The 24,064-nt window shown below is 44.0% G+C and overlaps 1 protein-coding gene across 2 annotated transcripts in view; it reads right to left on the bottom strand.

Annotated features, from left to right (window-relative positions):
- Positions 1-24,064, bottom strand: part of csmd1a (CUB and Sushi multiple domains 1a) — a 237,581-nt gene that overhangs the window by 71,221 nt on the left and 142,296 nt on the right. For both annotated transcript variants that reach the window (XM_028987988.1, XM_028987989.1), the window contains 13 exons: positions 23,514-23,635; positions 19,252-19,355; positions 18,362-18,474; positions 15,330-15,512; positions 13,463-13,789; positions 11,921-12,115; positions 11,656-11,794; positions 11,390-11,577; positions 9,104-9,292; positions 4,880-4,996; positions 4,364-4,579; positions 4,048-4,236; positions 1,332-1,501 (listed from right to left, as the gene is read on the bottom strand). In XM_028987988.1, the coding sequence (XP_028843821.1) occupies positions 1,332-1,501; positions 4,048-4,236; positions 4,364-4,579; positions 4,880-4,996; positions 9,104-9,292; positions 11,390-11,577; positions 11,656-11,794; positions 11,921-12,115; positions 13,463-13,789; positions 15,330-15,512; positions 18,362-18,474; positions 19,252-19,355; positions 23,514-23,635 (2,252 nt within the window). The remainder of the gene's footprint in view (positions 1-1,331; positions 1,502-4,047; positions 4,237-4,363; positions 4,580-4,879; positions 4,997-9,103; positions 9,293-11,389; positions 11,578-11,655; positions 11,795-11,920; positions 12,116-13,462; positions 13,790-15,329; positions 15,513-18,361; positions 18,475-19,251; positions 19,356-23,513; positions 23,636-24,064) is intronic.

Genomic DNA, 24,064 nt, shown 5'->3' with positions numbered 1-24,064 from the left:
GTGCTAGTGAGTAATACACCTCATATTTTATTGTATTTTTTTCAGTCACATATTTATAATAGTGAATATTATAGTTCTGTACTGTAGATTTTTATCATTTTAGTTGGGCAAACACAAACTTATGGGCTATGGTGACTCGCTGATCGGAAATGTATATTGATGAATTGTACATGGTGCACGATCTCGATTCACCCCTCCCTGTTTGAAATTCGTGAGGTTTGTCCTCACTGGGCCTGTGCGACAGCTGAATTGTCCAAGCAGCAGAACATGGAATCTCGTCTCACCTGCTTATCATGACTGGACCAGCAGGGAGAAAAGTTATTTATAGTGCTAAACAAAAATTATTATTTTATTAAAGCAGTACTTGTCAGAATATTCAGCAATTCTACGCGCAAACGATTCCAGGTTTAGTGCGATTTATAAAGCGTATGTCACTATTGGTGCAGTTTGGTGGCCTACTTGGTGGCGTCACCGCATTGGATGAGACTGAAGCCCGGTTTCACCACCTTAGAGCCGATGGCATATGAAAAGAACACTTTTTACCCGCTGCATGTAGATGAATATTATCAATGCTAATTTAGCCTCCATCCCCTTTCTGTCTATGTCCCTATAACCCCTAGACTGGTAAATAACACCAAATTACAACGGCACTAACCCATTACTGTGTACAGCAGCAAATTAGAGGTTTTAATGATGACAGCAACCCCGAGACCAGATCTACTGCCTTTTCAAAGGTGGGCCCAAGGGGGCGAGATTTTTTTTTTAAATGTATGGACCTATTTATCTACCAAGAAGTGTTCTTTACAGTCAGACAAGACTTGGGGTAGGAAACTAAATCTTTGGATCATCTTAAATCCCAGCCGGAAGGCAAACCGCCAGAGAAGAAATTCTTAGCCAGGTGAACAGAGGATGTCCCACAAGCGAGAATTTCGGGTGCACTTAATATTTTCGAGCACCCTTTATGTCGGTATTGTGTGCTGATAAGTACCTGGGCCGGAGATCTTCTTTGAATACTGAACCCAGACTTTTTTTTTTTTATCCATGGTTTCATTCATCCCCTCTGACAAACCTTTACAAAATCATTCATATTGGCTTCTTCTGCGGTTTGGATTTACCGCACCACTGCGCATATCAGCATTCTGTCCATTTTCAGGCCACCCCTGATAATTACGACATTTTATTTCTGATCCTTTTTCCAGAATTTCATTTATTAAATAAACAACTACGCATAAACCGTTCCTGTGTATATAAAAGCAAGGGTGCCTCTACTAGGGTAGAAGAGTGCGAAATGACTGGGGTACTTCTCTGCCTCAGCGGGGGCTGGAACGTACCTTCAGGTGATCGCCTTCACTCAGCAGGAAGTTGGTGGCTATGAGCCGAATCCCCTTCCCTCGCTCCGTCTCCATCAAGTAAATGCACTCGTGATTGTTGTCGTAGTTTGCGGGGTAATTTGGCGACAGAAGAACACCTTGGAGGCCGAAAGTAGTGGCGCCGCACTCAGCTGGGCAGGGCGGGTGATGGGTGGAGGGAGGATTGAAAAAAAGAATATATATATACATATATAAATATACGTTTAAATGCTGGTAACCAGCTGGACCATCAGGTCAGCTCATCTGTCAACATCTACAGGGGTAACAACAGGGGAGCGGCAGGGAAACAAACACCTGGAGCTCGGTACAGAAGATACATGAACATTTCATCAAATAAAAAAAGCAAAACCCAGAACGAGAAGAGTACGAGGAGCAGAGACCCTGAGAGACCTGCTCTGCTGCAACATCTACACTTCACACATTCTGGATGTGCTGCAGCGTCAGGATATAGATCAGTGGGAGAAAACCAGGAGACTATTCTTGAGTTGAATGCTAATTGACCAGAACATTTCTGCATTAATTAAGTGTTTGGTCACAGTGGCTCTAGGAGCTGTTAGTATTCTGACACTGCACCTCAGGTACACAAGCAGATGTTGCTGCTTAAGACATCCAGTTGCACTGGAACCAAGCAAATTAATACTTTTGGCCAGGCACAAAAATCTAATTCTTAAAGATGGCACAAACAAAGGAATGAGGAAAAAGGAAACTGTGAAGTGAAGTGATTGTCACATGTGATACACAGCAGCACAGCACACGGTGCACACAGTGAAATTTGTCCTCTGCATTTACCCCATCACCCTGAGTGAGCAGTGGGCAGCCATGACAGGCGCCCGGGGAGAAGTGTGTGGGGATGGTGCTTTGCTCAGTGGAACCTCAGTGGCACATTCTGATTACGTGTGCTGTGACAATCACTTCACTTTTGAACTGGAAGTATCCTTCGAACTGGAAGTATCCTCACTGCAAACAAATGTATTATAGTGTTCGACGCTGCCGCACAGATGCAATGTGAAAGTTATTTTTCACACAGGCAGCCATGTTCGTTTTTTTATCCAGCTTCATTGTTAAGTCCTTCTGGCCCAACAGAAATACATGAATAACTCTGCATCTCCATCTCATATACATAGTTTGTTATCAAGTGGCGATGATGCCAGAAGGTGAATTTTATTTTTATTGCTCATGAATATTCATGAGGAAAGTACTTGATTGGTCGCAGGAGCATTGTCAGCAGCCGACCTAACGCGGTGAAGACGAGTAAAGTGGCGGCGATCGACTGTGGTGACCACATTGCTTCCCTGCAACACCTCCTGAACACCTGGGGCTGGAGCGTTCTTCAGCTTTCACAAAAAAACGGAAGATATTTAAAGAAATAAGAGAATAAAACACTACGACTAATGATTTAATCTTTGTTGCTCGTCTTCCTCCCCATGCATAAAGACATCATTCCTGCTTGGTGATCTCTGTTCAGGCTTACAGTAGATATTGTCGGAAGGGTTGAATCATCGGGTGGGGTGGGGGGCTCGGCCCATTGAAGCGTGGTAATGCATGAACCAACCCCCCCAGGAATTTTATGGAGATAGGTCCATGCAAGCGAAAACCAGGGGGGGGATGCACGGAATGCGGACCCCCCCCTGCACCTGGGCGACAAACCGGGCCACCCTGCTTTTCTGAAGCGCGGCGACTGCTTGCTGCAGCATACGCCATTTATCTGATGGATAAAGGGCCGGATCTCAGTCTGCTGCGCACTGGAATACTCACAGAAAATAAAGTATACGCTGTTCAATTTCAGCTCGGTGTGTGTGTGTACAGAGTGTGGCATGTGCCGCCGCGGCCGTGGGCTTCCCTGTCAATACTTGCCATGTGGCCACAGGGAAGTCCGGTTGTCGTCCGCACCTGAGTCGGGGTCACATTTTTTTGTAGTAATGGCTTTGATGGTGTGACTTTACTTTACTTTACTTTACACTTACAGCATCTACCAGACGCCCTTATCCAGAGCGACTTACAGTCAGTAGCTACAGGGACAGTCCCCCCCTGGAGACACTCAGGGTTAAGTGTCTTGCTCAGGGACCCGATGGTAGTACGTGGGGTTTGAACCTGGGTCTTCTGGTTCATAGGCGAGTGTGTTACCTCACTAGGCTACTACCACCCCTTTTCTTTACTTTCGGTTTCTATAGATTTTGAGTTACAAAACAAAGAGCCCTGATAAGGCCAAACTTGTCAGGAATAGAACATGCTGGGGAATTGTTAAGTGCTGGATTAATTTTTTTAATTTTTTTTAGACTCGTTTGAAATACTTTTTAAACAAGTGAGTTTTTAATCTCAAGTTTAGTGACCCCCCCCGAGTGAGTAATCCTTTCCTTTCCCCGTCTCCCCGTCCCTTCCCCAAAAGTTAATTCCTTTATATTTGTGCATCCCATACTTAACATGATGACATTGACAAGTGTGGCAAAGGGGCTCGGACGGGGACTGACAGGAAGATGATCTGTTTTTTTTTTTTAAACGAACCTCCCTGCAGACTCTGAGAGTAAATACGTTTAAAGTAAAGCCTAAGGGCTTATTCAGATGCTGTGAACTGCACATCACACGGCACACCTGAAAAAAGGCACAGGCACATTCTTTACAATATTAGCGATTGTTACTATAATGCCACGTTGAAAAAGAAGAAAATACGTCTACCTACCCACACACCTGGGGAGAGGAGCACTCCAGACCCTCCTTCCACCCCCCAGACAGGTGATTTTATTCTCCCCTTCCAAACGATAACCCGGAAAACAGGAAAATATTAAGGAGTCGCCCACCCCAAACTGTAACCCTACGCGCCGACTGTAGGCTGGCACCCCTGGGTCCTCGCACGGCTCCAGATCATACTCTGTTCATGGGACAAATCACACATTTCATTTATTACCTCTTTATTAATGCAGTAATTGCAACAAAGACCATTTCTAGCCGCAAATTCAGCTGAATTTACTGATGGTAGCATATGATGGATGCCCAACCTGAGAAGGTGATGTTGAAGCCCTCGTAAGACATGGAGAAGTCTGAGATGAAGCGGAGCTGGGCGCTGAAGTTCCCGAAGAGCCCCGCTTTGATGGAGGGTGGGAGGACGGAGCCCGTGAGCCTGGCCACAGGCTCTGTGAAGCTCCCGTCCTCGGTAATAAGCAAATAATCATGGGAGTCTTCCAGGTGGAACGTGTGGAAAACAAGCTGCACTCCTGGGGAGCAGCAGATGAGATTAGGGCTTTTGGTCACACGCCGAAAAACCCCGTTTTTAGCTCAGAAACCCACTGCAAAGATAACTGCGCCGCGCTGATGGAAACAAAATTGCATCACCTCTACTGGGTGTTCGCAGAACGGGGAAATTGTAAATGTTCTGCGGTGGGACAATTCCTCAGAAGGGGAAATAAATAACGCTCTCTCTTTTTTTTTCTAATTCTACCGAAAAATGACCCGCCGGCCCCACATCTGCATTCACCTACGCAAGCGTCTGCGGTCCGGTTTCCGTCGGTTCTCACCTTTTCCATGAGACACCTCCACTGTCCACGTGCAGTTGAGTGAGTTCGGGTAGAAGTCGGGGAACCCCGGGGACAGGATGGTCCCGCCCGTTCCGAAGGTGTAGCCGCCGCACAGAGCTGAACGGGAATCGAACAAAAAGACGGTTGAGTTTAGCCTCGCTCTTAAACACGTCCCATGAAGGTGTTTAAAAATCGAGGACTCGCACATAATTCACCCCCGCCGCTCACGCTATATTTAACTATATTTCAAGGCATAAAATAAGCTGTTGGTTACGGGCGTGTCTTGCTTAGTGTGATTGCATTGTGTTTCATTAGTATGCCAATTGTGCTCAAAACTGCTTGAAGAAACTGGGGGGGCAGGCTTTGATATGGAAATCTGGGTCAGAGTCTGCAAACAATGTCCCTGGGTGTAAAGGATCTAATATGCACTTTATACATTTAATAAACAAACTTTTTTTTACAGTGCTTCTCCAAATTATTTGCAGAGACAACCGCGATGACTGCGTGGAGTAGAGATGCAACGTCGAAGAGGAAGATGTGAGAGCGGCTGATAACGGGTATACGGGAGAAGATCAAAGGCAAACAAAGTCAGGATTCCAACAGAAAGGCCCCATCAACAAAAGACGCGGGCGGCCTACATAACTGCCTCAATTACGGAAATAAAAGTGCCACGCCGCACAAAGAAAATTGCCCTTTAGAACAAAATCTCGCAACAGACACTCTTCCGTGCCATAAATGATTTTATACGTTACAGTTATCCTAAATATCCCTTAGCGGCACAGGGAAATACTTTGGGCTCCATCACTTGGATTTTTTCTCGCAGCGGGGGTTGCACCTCTGCGCTGTGCGAATCGGGATTAAGAGGGGGAAAAAAAATAATGGTAATTGAGAACGGGCTTTCCTAAAATAGCAAAGAGCGTTCCGGACTGTACAGAGTTCACAGTGGCAATTACATCCAGTTCCGGGGGCGATGGTGATGCTGGTGATTAAGTGGAGCTCATGTTGTTCCAAGTTATCGTACACGCCCGAGGCGGCGTCTCACAGTTAATCGGCGAGGACGCTTCTTTCAGCCCCAGACAAATAAGAGTCACATAATGGCACGGTGTAACAGCGTGGACCGACGCGTTCGGCGGATAGTTCCCGCTAGTGTAAAAGCGCCGCTTTGCTGGAGAAGCCGGCTTCTCGGTGGCCTTGAAATTCCGGATCTCTTCAGATGAAATGCTAAAGCACTAAATCAAAAAGCTGCCAAGTGCTGGACACACAATGGGCTGTATTTTTTATATTGAAATTTTCAATAAAGGTTGCAGCCCGGCGGCTGTGCGCGTACCTACACAGCAAGAACATTCGTGAGGGTACACCAGTCGGGAGGTGGACCTCATCGCAGTACCAAGGCAGCCCTGGTTAAAGTGGTTCATGACCTGCTGTTGGCCTGTGATCAGGGCCGCATCTCACTGCTTGTCCTGCTCGACCTCAGCGTTTGTCACCATTGATCACGCTCTTCTCCTCGACAGGTTAGAGAATGTTGTTGGGATGAAAGGGAACAGCCCTCTCCTGCTTCAGGTCATATTTAACTGATCAGTACCAGTTTGTCGATATTAATGGTGATGCTTAATGGTGGAGCTTTGTGTTCCACAAGGTTCCGTCTTAGGTCCGCTGCTATTTTCCATATACGTGTTACCTTTAGGTCACGTCACTCATGTATTCAGGTATCACATTATGAACCGACAACACACAGTTGTACTTATCAGCCATGCCAGGCGAGAGGCAGCAGCTGAGCAGGACAGAGAATTGTCTGAAGGACATTAGACAGCGGATGCTCACCGACTGTCTTCTGTTAGTTCCAGCTAGTTCAGAATGCTGCGGCGAGAGTTCTAACTAGAACCAGGAAATACAACCACATCACCCCCGGTCTTACATTCACCGCACTGGCAACCTATCAAATTTAGAATTGACTTCAAAATCCTATTCTTGACCTATAAATCACATAATGGTCTCGCCCCTCAGCACTTGAGTGAACTTATTTACGATACATTGGAAGGCTGCGGGGTCACTACTGGTACCCAAAGTACTGAAGGTCACAGCTGGGAGCATATCCTTCTCATATAAAGCTCCACTGTTGTGGAACGGCTTGTCGGTCAGAGTCCGGGACTCAGACACAGTCTCAGTGTTGAAATCTAAGATGAAAAACACATCTGTTCAATCCCAGACACAGTTTCAATTATTAAATTCCACTTTATCACACAGTCACCTAGTCAAGTATCGACAGTGTTCAACTCACCTTAGTCAGGCTGTCCTAGTTAGGGTACCGGGCCACTAATGGACTAATGACTAATAAACACAGAGTTCTGCACCAGTTGTACAATCCCACCAATTTCCACAGGTTCAGTTTGTCCTCTCTGAGGCACAGAGCCAAGCACCCAGACCACCTCCAGAGTCCAAAGATGAGACCACCAGAGAGGTGCAGGTCTGGACAAGGACTGCTGGCCCCCACCCCGGGTTACTCCTTCCCAAGGTTTCTTTCATTGATTTTCTCCATGTGAGAGGGTCTAAGTATGAGGGACGTCATCTGCAGTGGTTGTTAAGCTCACTGAGACATACTGCTTGTGATTTTGGGCTCTACAAAAATAAAATGTAGCTGTTGCTCTTATTATACTAGTGTAAAATAAAAGGTAACACATGGGGCATGTTCACTAATGTATTTTAATGCATCTTCTGGAGTTACAGAAAGACAGAAACAGATGCAGAATGGAAAGGACTGCTTTAAAAAGTAAGGAATAATAAGTGTGCAATTTAGCCTCTAGATAATATCCAAATATTTCAATAATAATAATAAAACAAATTGCAAACAGCAGTGTAGGAAACAGTGTTTATTAGAGCGAACACAACCATCTAAAGGCCATTTTCCATCCTTCTTTCCCAACGAGCTACTGTCATCGGTGACAGACTACCTCATTCAACGTGTGAATCTATTGCCACAAGGTGCCAGCAGCAGCATTATGGTGCGACGGTAGTGATGCAGAATTATGTCGTGCTGTGCAGACAAGCCACGTATACGTATAAGGGTTGCTTGTCAGATCAAATGCTTTTAGATTCAAATTCATTTGAAAGGCATATAAAAACAGACCTATTTTTATGATTCCCACTTCTGCTCACAAACTCTATTTTTCCTGTCCAGGCTCTGTCATTTGATTAAAACTAGAAGAGCCCTACGTAAATCATGTGGCCCATGGGATTGGAGGCTTATGGGCTGCTCCCACTCTCAGATATGACTGACTGACAGCCAGATACTGTATTGTACAGATACTGTATTCCAAAGAGAAAATATTTCCAAGCGCATTGATCACTTTAACCATCTGCTTCTGCGCCATGTATGCCCCCTCCTGTCAATAGGCAACGTCCCATCTCCTCTGTTTCCCTACGTCCTCTGTGCCCACCTTTCCCCTGGTCCATGGTCTCACTGGCCATCACTATGGAGAAGATCTATTCACCATTACACTGATGACAGCAGCTTGGGACAATGTTCACGGAATATTCATTTCATAAGCGCCATGCTGCACACATAACAAGTCGATCAAACGAGAATTGTGTTGGCAAGATTTGCAAAGATGTCAGAGTGTGTTGGGGGGGTGGAGTAACAGCTCAAGTTGATAAAGTGATTTATAGTTCACATTTCCCTGCCCGATTGGGAAATAGCTGTCCAATCTACAATGAAGGTCAAGTTCAGATGAGCGCACATCCGTCTGAATCAGAGTCTATTAGAATTATGAAAAAAACATACAGCCGACAAGGAGGGAGAAGGAGAGGATATTGTGGAATTCGGAACCTAATGGTCTGCGGCTTGATTGCTCTTGGTAGAAAAACGCAGCCTGGTTATTTTAATCCCTGCCAGCGGAACCGAATCAGATAAACTGAGCAGAGCGAGCATGTTGTGGCCCACCGTTCTGTATAAATATATCTATATCTATATCCTCCCACGTGGTCCTCTGTTTTAAAGCCGTATTCCACTCTGCTCATCAAACTTTAATCAATCCAGATCCCAGAGGAACGTGAAGATGCTTCAGCGCTTCCTCCTTATCGTACATTCAGGGTGCCTGCTGCACGTTGTTCCCCCTTCATGCAAATCAGTGGTTTTCTGTGTGTGTGTGTGTGTGTGTTTGTGTGTGTGTGTGTGTGTGTGTGTGTGTGTGTGTGTGTGTGTGTGTAGTGTGTGTGTGCGTGTCGTACCGTCGCAGCTGGGCAGTGCGTGGTTCCACTGATGGTTCCTTTCGCACACTATAGGCTCCTCATCACTCAGCGTGTACCCTTGATCACAGCTGAATGTCACCCTGGAGCCAATGGCGAAGCTGTTCCCATGCCTCTTACCATTCACCGGGATCCCGGGATCTAAACAGGAATCTGATTCCATCAAAATGCCTGTGGGGACAGAAAAGAAAAAAAAAAAAATTTCATTCCACCTTCAGGCGCACAAATTCAATTGAGGATGGTGTCAGAGTCACCGTATACTGTATAAATCATCACAGCTAGATACTATAAAGGTCCCCTTCACTCAGCCTCTCCCTCCCTCTGGTAATCTCTTTGTATTTCCTTGCCTTCATGTGCTGACTGCACATCAAATTATCTTAACGAATCTGAAGTTTAAAAAAAAAAAAATGCTCCGTTAATGAGGTCCCCTTCATACGCGGCCTGCAAGATCTTCTCTGGTTGTCACTTGTTCCTCTAATGACCACTTATTTCAATTATTGCTCCGTACTTCAACACCTGCATAATGAACTGAACACACTGTTTAAAAAGTGGAATCGGCCTCCATGTTCACGATTAACAATGTAATGGAAGCGTTAAGGAACATCAGATCTCCCATCAGTCTCCATGGGAAATGCTGTCATTGTCGAGGCTGTGCTGAACATATCGGTATCAGGGTGTGCCACGTCATCCCCTCGGTATTGTGGCATGTTTTGTCGCATTAGGAAGCTGCACTGCGCTGTGTGCAGTTCATCTCACCGTTCTTGAGGTAGGATGGCGTGGGCCAAGGAGCAACAGTTGATTCACGCCACAGGGCGGAGCCACAAATTTAGTTTCGCGCCTCAGAATTTTTTTTAATCCAGCAGATGCCAGTAAAGTTCAACACTGACCAAACAAAGTTACAAATACAATTTATCACAATGCATGTTTAGGAGGTTTCATTCGGTTTGACCATCTGAAGGTATATTTTCAGGTTGGTCATGCTAGTTAAAATGGCCATTATGCTTGTTGTCACTTCAGGGACACGTGCATTTGTTTCATCTTCCAAAGAGTACAAACAAATACCGATTAATCACACCCCATTGTTGAGATTAACTGGATAAAGCATATGATTGACAAAGCTGCTTTTTTCAAAAAGTAGTATTGTGGTCCCCTTATATATTACGATAGAGTTCATTATTCTTTCATGTGTTTGTACTTCAAAGAGTACAAACAAATACTGATTAATCACGATTAATCACACCCCATTGTTGAGATTAACTGGATAAGCATCTGATTGACAAAGCTGCTTTTTTCAAAAAGTAGTATTGTGGTCCCCTTATATATTACTATACAGTTCATTATTAATTCATTTGTTTGTACTTTAAAGAGAACAAACAAATACCGATTAATCACAATTAATCACACCCCGTTGTTGAGATTAACTGGATTAAGCATCTGATTGACAAAACCGCTTATTTCAAAAAGTAGTATTGCGGTCCCCTTATATATTACTATACAGTTCATTACTAATTCATTTGTTTGTACTTCAAAGAGAACAAACAAATACTGATTAATCATGATTAATCACACCCCATTGTTGAGATTAACTGGATAAGCATCTGATTGACAAAGCTGCTTTTTTCAAAAAGTAGTATTGTGGTCCCCTTATATATTACTATAAAGTTCATTATGATTCATTTGTTTGTACTTTAAAACTGCTTATTTCAAAAAGTAGTATTGCGGTCCCCTTATATATTACTATACAGTTCATTACTAATTCATTTGTTTGTACTTCAAAGAGAACAAACAAATACTGATTAATCATGATTAATCACACCCCATTGTTGAGATTAACTGGATAAGCATCTGATTGACAAAGCTGCTTTTTTCAAAAAGTAGTATTGTGGTCCCCTTATATATTACTATAAAGTTCATTATGATTCATTTGTTTGTACTTTAAAACTGCTTATTTCAAAAAGTAGTATTGCGGTCCCCTTATATATTACTATACAGTTCATTACTAATTCATTTGTTTGTACTTCAAAGAGAACAAACAAATACTGATTAATCATGATTAATCACACCCCATTGTTGAGATTAACTGGATAAAGCATCTGATTAACAAAACCGCTGATTTTCAAAAAGTAGTATTATTATTAAATGAATCCCAATTTCTCTCATTTTCCATGTGCTTTCTGAACACGTCCATTCTCTATTCTGACCCAACATCCCTACTGAATATTCCAGAGCAAGGTGAAAAAACAGAAGAAGATGAGGCGGTAGACGTACTCTCGTAACGTATCTGGAAACCCACGCTGGAGCGGCTGTTGTCTGTGGTGAACAGGAGGTACATGTAATTACTGGTGCTGATGAGGAAACGCGGGGCCTGCGTGCCCTGGTATTCTCCGATTAGCGGGGAGGAGTTAGACGGGCCGTCCCGGATCTCCAGCGTGTCATAATTAACCTCCGTTTGGAACCTGTCACGACAGAGGAACGTGGTTTAATGCAGGCACGCGCAGGAATGACTTGGATTCTGGGCCGTACTAAACGGACACCTGTCAAAGGTGATTTTGATGGCGTGATCCGTGTTCGCTTCGATGACCCATTCGCAGTTGAGAGAGTCTTTGTAGAAGCTGGGCCAGCCGGGGGACAGCAGAACACCCGACAGGGCGGTTAAATGGCCACCGCAGGGAGCTGCGAACACACACACACACGAAAACGTTATATTGACCCATCATCACACACATCAATGACAGCAAGAAGCCGCCGGAGAGATTAGTGACCGACAGTGACTCGGGTGAAAGAGGCGGGAGCCATTACCCTCGCACCGCGGCACGGCCGCGTTCCACACCACGTTGCCGTCCTGGATCACGCAGGTGACGGCCTCAGAGCCGTGGGTTTTGATGAAGCCCTCGTCGCAGGTGAAGAGCACGGAGCTGCCGAGCAGGAAGTGCTCGCCGAAGCGCTGGCCGTTGACCGGGACGCCGGGGTCGTGGCACTCGTTCTGTCCGAACGCTGCGAAGGGAAGCATGTCATCGTTACATAAATAAATGAACAAACGGGGGATTTCTTGTCGTCTTCTTAATGTCTTGATCCCCTCAGACTCCATTTCGGGGCATGCTGGGTAATGAGGCGGGACACCGAGGGCGAGAGATCAGTCCTTTTATTTCCCACTGACAGACTCATTGTCACAGCATCACTCAGTGACTGACAAATATCGCCGTTAATCTATTCACAAAGTTGGGTTGGGAGCTGGGTCTATACTACGCAAGCTATTGTGCCGGAGTTAAATGGTTACACTAGATTTATAAGAATATTTCTTGTTTCTTGTGTCTTTTAGTTTCTTATTTCCTAAAGACTTTTATTTTGTTTTTGAGACCCGGTTTAGTTCTCTTGAACACATGGCATGAGTTGTGAGGTGCGTGGGGTTTGTGTGCAAAAAGTTATTTCTTTCATTTTAATTTACGTACATATTAGGAATATTTTGCATGTGTGTTATTTTGTGAATTTTTTTTATGTTCTTTTAATACTGTATATTGTAGAGGGAGGTGCAGAAAGACGCGATGTTCTGACGCGACCTTGCTTTTTGTACAGAATACACTTTGCACAGAAAATCTCTTGGGTGTCAGCTCATCATTTGCGGTTCAAGAAACGAAATCAAAAAGTTCCACAACGCAGAAGAAGAAGCGCTACACTACATGACTTTCACCTTGATATTTTAGCGCGGATGTATACCTAGCCGAATTGCACTGTAGGGGGCGAGAACGAGTCTTCGAACTGTGAAATTACCACATCAAACGTGACGTGGTAACATGGATGCAGCTATTTAACTGAATAAACAGTTGGTAAACACAAGTACATCTTATTGAACATAATTTATTTTCATCACCAATTATTCTCAAGCAGTTTGTGATGCATTTTGGAAACAGGAGATGAGCCCCTGGTCTAATGCGCCACCTGGCTTGAGAAACCCGTTCTCAAAGACTTACTTTTAGTCATTATTTGGGTAGCACACATATTCTGAATGCCTTCGGCAGAATTCAAATGAGCCATTTTAATCTAGATTCATGTAGATTCATGTAGATTAATCTAGAATCTAGATTACTTTGTTTACTCTAGATTAATCTAGATTATTATGTTTACTCTAGATTAATCTAGATTATTTTTGTTTACTCTAGATTAATCTAGATTAATTCCACGATTACAGTGAGATTAATCTAGATTAAGAAAATTAATCTATGCCCACCTCTAATATATATATATTATTTGCACTACAAACACGCTCTGTGCACCAAGAAGAAAAGGATTTCAGACAATAAGAGATCACTGTGACTAGGAAGGAGAGAAACGCGGTATAATTACTTGTGTAAGTGATGTTAAATCCTCTCGCCGTATTGGAATGGTCCGACTGGAACTCCAGGCGCATTATGTGGCCGTTGCTGGCGATCTGTGAGGGCACGTCTTTCCCCGAGAAGGTGCCGAAAGTGATGGGCTCGGGCATCCCTTCATCTTTCACTGTGAGATAGTCGAACTGCGGCTCCACCTCGAAGTCGCTGAAAATCAGGTGGATCCGGTTCCCAGGCTCGGCTATGATGAGCCACACGCAGTTCATGTTGCTGCCGTACTCCTCCGGGTAGTTGGGGGAGAGGATGATGCCGGAGGGTGTGGTGAAGTTGAAGAAGCAGGAAACTGAAAATCGGATAAAACGGAAACGAAATTGTCAGCTGTTGTCCTTTGACCTTTTTGGAAAAAGCAGCTGACCTGAGTAACCAATGGAAGCATGAAGAAACAACAACATTTATGTTCTTATATCGCCCCAAATCACATACAGTACGTCTCAATGGGCTTTGGCAGGCCCTACAGTTGACACCTTCTGCACACAAGGAAAAACTCCACACAATAAAACCTCTAAGAGAGAGAAAAAAGGTGGGAAGAAACGTTGGGACGGAGTGATACAGAGAGGGACCCCCTTCCAGGGTAGAGTGAGCCTGCAAGTGGTGTCAGTGCAGGGCTGGTGATGGTTCAATAAGAGAAGAAGAGTCCTACAGCTGTAAAGGTGAAGTCCAGTGTCCTGGTGTACATTACGTGTCCATTATGATGCTACTGGTCCATTTGAAGATCCCTGGAGCTCTAGTTGTTACGGTCACACCTGGCTTGCCTTTATAAGGTGGCCAATGGCAAGTCACGTGAAACAGGGAGTGACAGTATACATTTCAACCAAAATGTATTTTAGGTTCCTCTTGTTCTCAACCCTGGAGACGTTCTTGGAATAAACGCGCCGCAACGCAGGCCTGTATTTTATACCAGGGGTGGAAAGAAAGATCTGACTTAAATGGAAATGCGCCGCCATTCTGCAGGCGGCTAACCCGAATAAAATGAGACGGAGCGCCCGTCATCGGTTCTGTCACCGACCGGAGTTTAAACTCACAAGCAGTCGAGTGGGAAGACTAACACAGTCATACATCAGCCGGGAAAAAAACGATTAAACGTAAAACTCCCAGCATGCATTACAGCTTCTACTGCTGTATTAGAAGAGGGGGGATTTTTAAAGGTCTTCCGAAACATATTCCATGTCATGAATAAGAATGCTCGGTGGAGAGCAACATTAACTTAGACTTCCTGACCTACAGTGCTTAGCTGCCTGACCTCCGCCGAGCGGCTGAGTGAAGTCAATCTGCTCTCGATCTGAGCACCACTACCGCTGCCAAAAGTAGGGGCGCGCGGCCAGCGCGGCAAAACACTCGTCCAAAAAAGCCCCGGTTCTTCGCCCCCTTCACACTCATCCTGTGACGTTGGCAGCTCAACGAATGATTATTGAAATGGAAGGTGAACTCTGAGCCACTTACCTGACGATTCCACGTGGGTTTTTCCTCTCTTTTAATGAACCACTTTTTCTCACAGAACTCGTACGATATAATTTGGCCACTAAGTGACTTATTTCACTTCAGACATATCAAGGGGAGAGAACCATATGGGTGTGACATTTTAAGTGGCATTTTAAAGATCTGGATCAGCTCTTTCTGCTGGCAAAAGGATATAAGTCAATTATTAATCATTTTAAAGTTATTAAACTAATACCAATGACAGGGGCTTCGATATATATATATATATAACATTTTAAATCTGTTTTTAAAGTTTCTGCTTCAGTAAAGTTGCCAAAATATCCTTTTTGCACACACACTCACACACACACACATATATAGAAAATATAATATCAAAATGATCTTACAGACACAGCTGGGTTTGTTTCCAGACCACTGGTTATTCTGTTGGCACGATATCGTCCTCTCGCCAACCAAATCAAAGGCAGCCTGACACTCGAAGGTCAGAACGTCCCCGTGCAAGAAGCGGTCCCCAGTTCTTTTTCCGTACGCCGGGGTGCCGGGGTCGCCACATCCTCCTTTGTCGATTTCTGTTCCGTAAAAAGACAGAATATTGTTACACTTACGTATTCTTTACAGAAACAGAGACGATGATACAACGATGCAAGTTAACCTTCCATGATGCTCCACATCAGACCCACACACACACACCCACGATCCCCGTCACATTTTCACCGACATTCCAGACGTGGGAGGGCGGGGGAGTGTGTTAAAATGACAGTGACAAATGAATGACGTTCTGGAAGAGCTGACTTTGGTGTTAACAACCTGGGTGTCAGCTCGACGGAGATCGCTTCACTGACCCAGACAGGCGATGATCTACCAGGGGATGGCTTCTCCTCCTCCGGCGGCAGGTTCTACAGCTTTCGCGGAGGTGCTAAGTAGAAGCTAAATACCTCGGAATCAGCCAGGGGCGGTATGTGTGGCGAGTCCGCGGAGGTAACGCAAGGCCCTGCGCAGGCCCGTCTTCCTCTTTAAGCAGATAGGCCCCATAATGAATAATGCAGAAGCTCCAGCTGAGCGCAAAAGCAGCCGACAGTTACGGTTTTGCTCTGAGCAAAGAAGTCCAGTGTTCTTATCGGCAATGAGTGCGAATGTCACTGGAGAGCTGTTACTAGTGGTCCACGTTTTCTACTCAATTTTATAAACCGATAAGTCATAACCAGAGGGTCACACGTGGTCGGACATATTAAATTTAATGTACAATAAATTATCCAGTGTGCATCTGAAAGTGCATCATAAGATGCGATGTTGGCGAACAGGAAATAAAAGCAAGTACCAATTCCGGATTAAACTAAACCACATTCACTTTATAGCAGTTTTGCTGGGGTTTTTGGATGGTTTTCATCTACCCAAATATTTCTGTTCTAAAGTACATGTTTTTTTGTCGGTTAATGTGAGTAAAAGACTCAAATTAATGGAACAGCTCCACTAAGCTGTAAACAAATGGTCGAAGGTCATAAAATTTTCCATTCTGTTATCCAAAGGGAGCAGAATGGTCTCATTACTTGCTATGATTCCCAGATTATCATAAATTTAAAACCAGATGTATATATGCATGCCAATGTAAGTTATGCAATGGCTTATTTGTTTATGTCTTAACTAACAAGGACCTGAGTCAACTGAATTATTCAAAGACTCCAAATGACGGAGCGACTTGTTTGAAGAAGCTGAAATTTGTTCTAAAGAGCCAGACTGAAAGACAACACCCAATTTGAGACGCTATTGGATCCATTTCCTCTAACACTGGATAATTAACAATGCAAAACATCGACGACGTTCCCACGGGGCGCGAGCTAAGAACTTCCAGAGCATGGCAGCTTGACTGCTTTTAGTACTGATTTGCAAACGCATCCATGCTTGGTGAAGAATGTTTGCCTGATTTAACGCTCAACTCAAGAGGTGCCGCCCGCCGAAAAAAAAAGGGTCCTACGAGAAGCAGGCAAAACTAAGGTTACGTGGATTCCAGACAAATCAGGGAATCTGAATGAAAAACAGCTAGGTTTAGTGTGTCTGTAGTTTGGTTCCATGCAACATGGACCTCATGGGACCATCCGCACCGCTGCCAGGACACTTGATCATGAAGTTTCCTTGTCTGGATGTTTCATCTGTTTCTTCTGTTCTTTTTTTTGGGCAGTGGTAGCCTAGCGGTTAAGGAGGAGGCCCCGTGATCAGAAGGTTGCCGGTTCTAATCCCGATCTGTCAAGGTGCCACTGGGGTGCCACTGAGCAAAGCACCGTCCCCACACACTGCTCCCCGGGTGCCTGTCATGGCCGCCCACTGCTCTCTCAGGGTGATGGGTTAAATGCAGAGGACAAATTTCACTGTGTGCACCGTGTGCGGTGCTGCTGTGTATCACATGTGACAATCACTTCACTTTAACTTTAATGAATTTACTATGGCATGCCGTTCATACCATGAATTTGCCGTTCCATACCATCTATCACACACGGCACAGAGGCATATTAAAATCTGACACCTCTGAAGCCTCTGACTAAAAGTCCCACTACAACTCCCCAGTGGGACTGTTGTCAAACAAGACAACGTGACTGGAAGCATAAGTGTGAAATTGGGTTTGCGCAAAGTTAATTGCATCTCTGTCATTGTGTTAGAATAGCTGGGCATGGTGTGAAGGGCTCAATTACAAGGTGAGCATTTATAAAACTAGACAGAGGTGAGGCTACCGGCTCAGAGACAGAGACGTGCAATTTATCACATACTTACAGACTGCACTACAAATGGGAACATGCGAAAATCATGAACGTCATGAAAAACACTTTTATTGTCAGTGGGCTTAAACTGAAATCTCATGAAAACCAGAAATCCAAATATACGAGTTGTATCAATCAAAAAAGCATACGGAAATATTAACAATATCGGAAATGTTCAGTTTCTGAAATAAATTGGGTCTGCAGGTTTACCTTTTTGGATTAAAATATGAAACAAACTGTCCTTTTTTTTATGGTATTCAAAATACTTCAATACAGCAACTCTTCCTGAAAAAAACATTATATATATACACACACACACCGGGTCATGTCATCTGAGGAATCAGCAGTTATGCACTCGACCATGGAAGCAGATGCTTTGGATGTACACAGAACTCGCTTTGATGTGATTTGTTCTAAAAGGGGGTGCCAGGTAGTGCAGACCATTTTAGCAACTGCGTCTGTGGAGCACATGTGCTGACCCATTTGCTTTCATTAAGTAACACGGTCTGGGAAGAAGCTCGGAAAAATTGCATTACCCTAATAGTGCAACGAATGGAACAAGCATAACGTGAGCCGCTGGAGTTTGGAACGTTGTTGCCAGGATCCCAGGAAAGTGACATGGGGAGCCAAATGGAAACAGGATTAGAGTTGGCGGCATTCTGCAATACCTTCATAGATGGCTTTAAATCCCTGGGACCCGATGGTGTCATCGGACTGTAGATGGAGCCACATCTGGTTACTCATGCTCACAATCAGATCTGGAACACTGGTGCCGGTGAGACTAAAAAACACACACACACATACACACAAATGAGAATCAGTGAAAGAATCTGTGCTTTTAGAGCATAGGGCACTATTTTCAAACTGTCCCAAAGCAACTGGGTCTTGTTCATTGGTCTAAAATTGTTTCCTCAAGACTTATATGAATGAACAGATGAAACATGAACGAAACACAATCTTTAATGATGTTTGCACACATGATGATGGCAGAATACGGAAGTAGTGTACGTCAGCTCCCACTTTAAACTCATATTAACATTAAAGATTGTGTTCTGGGTGGCAGGAACTAAAAATGGGTAGTTCTCTTCTTCAAAACACAGAAAACTACGGAGTGGCTCGTTCTTGATTTACTTATTTATGTAAACAAAAGTCATAAAATTCTCCATTCTATTATCCAAAGGGAGCAGAATGGTCTCATTACTTGCTATGATTCCCAGATTATCATAAATTTAAAACCAGATGTATATATGCATGCCAATGTAAGTATAGGGTGGTAGTAGCCTAGTGAGTAACACACTCGACTATGAACCAGAAGACCCAGGTTCAAATCCCACTTACTACCATCGTGTCCCTGAGCAGGACACTTAACCCTGAGTGTCTCCAGCGGGGGACTGTCCCTGTAACTACTGATTGTAAGTCGCTCTGGATAAGGGTGTCTGATAAATGCTGTAAATGTAAATGTAAATGCCGAGGACGTCTTTGACTTTGAATTTGCACCAGTTTGAAAATATTGCCCGTAGACATTAGTGTTATTATTGCCACTCGCTGAAGGACTCACACATAGAGGACTCTCCGAGCATCTCCAATCTTTTCACCATCGCCAACTGTTAAGGTGTCGTACGCCCTTTCCAGGTCAAACTCCTCGAAGGACAGCTTGATCACCTGCTCATAACCGGACAGGCCTGGTTAGAAAACTGAATCCACATTCACACACCATTACATATCTTTAAATATCTTCACACTGCAGACTATTGATCACCTGGTGCACTCCATGAACAAGAACACAAGCTTGGGTTGCGGGAAAGGATGCATTTGCACTAGATGTGTGAGTACAAAAGAAAATTGGATTTGAGGGGCGATTACAAGACGGAAGAAAATAAAGCTTAATTACGACAAACCCATTATCGGAACACTCACATTTTCTCAATTGGACCATTAAAGAACCATTATTATAATCATCTTTTAGCTCCAAGCAAAAAACGCATAACCTTAGCAGGTAAAACAATCTCCCCGGAAGTCTGAAGTGCCAAGCCTGAGGCCATAAAAAAGTGATGGATTACAGGTCGGAATAACGTTCATACAAATTCCCAGTAGGTACTTTCAGAAACCTGTCCCACTTTTGCAACAGGACCAAGAAGTGACGCCATCTCAGCTTCAGCCCCCCTGCTGGCTGTCTGCAGCACAAACCTTTCTCTTCTAAACTGCCTTTCCATCTATAGTCAAAGTGTTAGTTCTTCCTACGGTGATGCCTGTACAATCATTTATTTTATTGTAAAATTGGGAGCTAAATGATTGCCTGCGCTATGTGCGGAGCCACTTCTAGCCCATGACGAACCACGGCTACACCATCACCATATCTCATTCTTATTTATGTAATGCAGAGTGCATCAGCAATATATGAACCTACTACAAATGCATGAGAAAAGCTGAATGTAAGTCATTGTGATGTTATTATTATACCATTTTTTCAAAATATTCTGACAAACCACACATCTTGTGGGCGATCAGCGGGGTCTGCAGGGTCTCTGTTAAGGGCCGCTGTTTCAGATCATTCAGTACGATTGGCTGAACATATTAAAACGGATGCATTTTTATTAAAAGCATTTTTCACATCCTTCCCACAGAGGACACTGGTGGCATGAAGACCTGACCGAGTGACAAAATGCTGCACTTATATTCACCTCGGCCGGATAAAAACCTTTCCCCTCTGTGTTTCAGCATTGCCACCATTGTTACAAAGAGCCGTAACGTTGGAACATCGTGGACCTTGTTGGAATAATAGGGAGCGGCACACATGGAAGGAGACAGAATGCGCGTTTTAACGGATCCGTGATTCTGTTAAGTATCTCAGAGCTTTCTGACAAGCAATCTTTGTGAAATGTCAAACAGCTTTGCAGTAAGACGATTGGCGCAATCTACAGCGAGTAGTCGAAACCCAACCTTTTCAAATTATCTTGTCAAACACATACACTTATTTTTATTTTATTTTATATTTTTTTATAGGAGGCCATGCAAGTAGATAAAAATGGCACTCATGCACTACATAAACGCAATCATAGGATGACAGACCATCTCGCTGATTGTTCCCTCAAGCGGGCCAAACATTTTAGGGCCACTATTGATTTCTCGGTTTTATTCAGAATTGCGAAACTTGACAACAGGCTCAATTGGGCTGTTTTTGTCTTCCTTTGTTGAGAAAATGCTACTTAAAAAAAAGAACCTGGGACAGTCTATGCATTACAAATCACAGAGAAGAACACAAACAGAAGTCGTGATCTTACTGTGGCACCTATAGCATATAGGCAAAGGACACACGTGCAAACGCAGGTCAAGACTAAATGTTTGCGTCCACGTCCCCGAATAAGCAAGACGTATACAGTCGTGGCCAAAGGTTTTGAGTCAATATTCGCATTGACAGCCCTGGCATGCCGTCAGTCAACTCTGGGTCAAATCCTGACAGATGGCGACCCATTCCCTCATAACCAGAGTTTGGAGTTGGTCAGAATTTGTGGGATTTTGTTTGTCCAACCGCCTCTTGAGGACTGACCTAGTTCAAAATTCCCCGAACCAAAATTCCCCGAACCTCTTATTTTGTCACTTTGGCACGAGGCTCCATCATGCTGGAAAAGGCATCGTTCTTCTGGATTGGCACAAGACAGGACTGAGGCTGGCGCTCACCTTTTCTTCTCCAGACAACCATTTTTTCAGATGCACCAAACTATTGGAAAGGGGCTTCATCAGAGAAAATAACTTGACCCCAGTCCTCAGCAGTCCAATCCCTGTACTTTTTGCAGATTATCAGTCTGTCCTTGATGTTTTTCTTGGAGAGAAGTGGCTTCTTTGCTGCCCTTCTTGACACCAGGCCCTCCTCCAAAAGTCTTGGCCTCACTGTGCGCGCAGATGCCCTCACACCTGCATGCTGCCATTTCTGAGCAAGCTCTGCCCTGGTGGCACCTCGATCCTGCAGCGGAATCATCCTGGTGCTTGCTGGACCTTCTTAGGTATCCTGAAGCCTTTGTCAGCTTCTCCTTGATGATCCGATAAATGGTTCCAAATTCCAAATCTGACCATCCAAGCTGCCGCTCTCTGAACAGTGAAGCAGAATGACCAGAGCACTCTTTACACCTACTGTCACAAAGTGAAATTTCCATGATAGGGGACCTTTTAAACTTAAGTGCACTTATGTTTGAACTTGTGCTCAAGTGTAAATTTACAAGAACTTCTAGTTGAATGGATGGTTTGTGTGCTTTGTCCAGCACTTTCACACAAGGTTACCATAAAACCATGAAGTTCTCGCCCCTGTGTGTAGGAAAACAGGTTAAAACCCACCAAAAACACACTACAACGCACCTCCTCCAATTATCCAGCAGGATTACGTCGAAGTGATAATGGACTTGTTGCATTTAAAGTTTGTACATAACCAACGGAAACGTTAACGAGAATCGCATTAATCCTAATGCCCTCGTGCAGATGCTTCCACAGCTGCCAGCGCTTTGGTGAGCAGGTTTTATCTTTTCCCAGTAATACCTTCGGTGCACTAATTTTAACAGCGTCAGCAGTTACTTTATTTTTTCTAATGGGCATCGGGTATCTCTGCTAATTAGCCTCTAAAAGCCATCAGCTATTCCAAATGCATGACACAACCCAAGGTTCTATGCACACGTTTCTTTGTACGTAGGCGTAGAAAATGTGACCGCGGTGCGGGCGGGTGACTTTAAGAGAAGCCCCATGCTGGCCTCAGAAAGACGGGCTCGGGCCTCGAGGAATCGATCACTATTATCACTGACAGCCAGAGATATGGTACGTTGGCTGAGCACTAAAGCGAAAGCTCAGTTTAGATTCCCATTATCATGCGTCCCTCCGCCTATGACAGGTGAGCTCATCAACGTCTGTTAATGAGAGGCTTGTTCGGCATTAAGCAAAGCGCATTTTGCAAAAATTAACCCATTTATTACACACATTCAACACGTGTTGCGCATAATTTGCTGCTTTGCCAGACTTGATTCAGTAATTACTCTGGGCATTACACAAATAGGTCCAATAAGTACAGATTCTTTACTTAAGTTTAAAAATAACAACAATAACAATTAAAATCCAATATTGCACGTACCATGTCACAAAAATTTACAACAACAAAAGGCATTACTAAAGCAAAACATGAGCGGAGGTTTAGTTTTGAAGGAGGTTTGCTTGCTTTAAAACTAATCTCGAAGTATCAATCAATCAATATACAGAATCTTGGAATTGGGAAAAATGAGAGGGCTTAGATATTTGAGCCATTGACATTTGATGAAAAGCTAATATCTTTTCAAGCAGCTATTAATGTTGTTCACTTGTCCTAATTAAGTTATAAATCGGAGCTCTCAAAACGAACACCTTTTTGAAAAAAAGCGAACATGTTAATCACTGCAGGGAGCGGTGACCAATGGCCGCTTCTCGTATTCACAGGGGCATTTGCATAAATGGTTTTGATTGGCTGGCACTTGCTCGGTGCTTGAAAAGTTCACCGTTGTTTAACAGCAATTAACCACAATTCAGTTCCATTCCAAGCATTACAACTGTTACCACCTCAGGCTCTTCCACACACTTCTTTCAAAATAGCTTTAAATATGCATTATAACCAGTGTTAGCTTTAGGAATTAATCACAAATAATCATGATTAATTCATTTCAAAATGTGTGCTTTAATTATTTCCATTTTTTGAACCGATTGACAGCCCCGCTATGAATTTAGGAAATGTAGTGACACACTAAGACCAGGGTGACTGTATCTGCTCAGACTATGGCTTTTTGTGGAGCCTGCAGATGGTGTGGTGCTTACCTTCTGCGGGTCTGCTGCTGTGATGACCCACACACAGTGTGCATTGTTCTCATACTGGACGGGGTAATTTGGGGATGTGATGATTCCCTTTGGTCCTCTCAAATTCGAGCCACACGTCCGTGCTGTTGAAAAGAAACAACATCCATTTCATTTCCATTTTATTAGATTAGATAAACTAATGGAGAAATGTGGCTGAATGAAGTGGATCTTAAATAAAGAAAATAAAGAAATAAAGAAAAGGAAAGCAGGACCATTACATTGCTGAAATCTTACAGGGTAATGCTGGAATACTTACTGGAAGCACCCTGTAAAACGTTTTCCTGGTGCCACTAATCAAGTAACATTCATTTTCTAGACTAGAAGGAAGCGGCCCCGTAATCAGAAGGTTGCCGGTTCGAATCCCGATCCGCCGAGGTGCCACTGAGCAAAGTACCGTCCCCACACACTGCTCCCCGGGCGCCTGTCATGGCTGCCCACTGCTCACCAAGGGTGATGGTTAAATACAGAGGACAAATTTCACTGTGTGCACCGTGTGCTGTGCTGCTGTGTTC

Source organism: Denticeps clupeoides, chromosome 8 (assembly GCF_900700375.1).
Source record: "Denticeps clupeoides chromosome 8, fDenClu1.1, whole genome shotgun sequence".
Taxonomy (NCBI): domain Eukaryota; kingdom Metazoa; phylum Chordata; class Actinopteri; order Clupeiformes; family Denticipitidae; genus Denticeps; species Denticeps clupeoides.
Note: the sequence above shows the minus strand (reverse complement) of the source record. Positions and strands in the feature narration are given on the sequence as shown.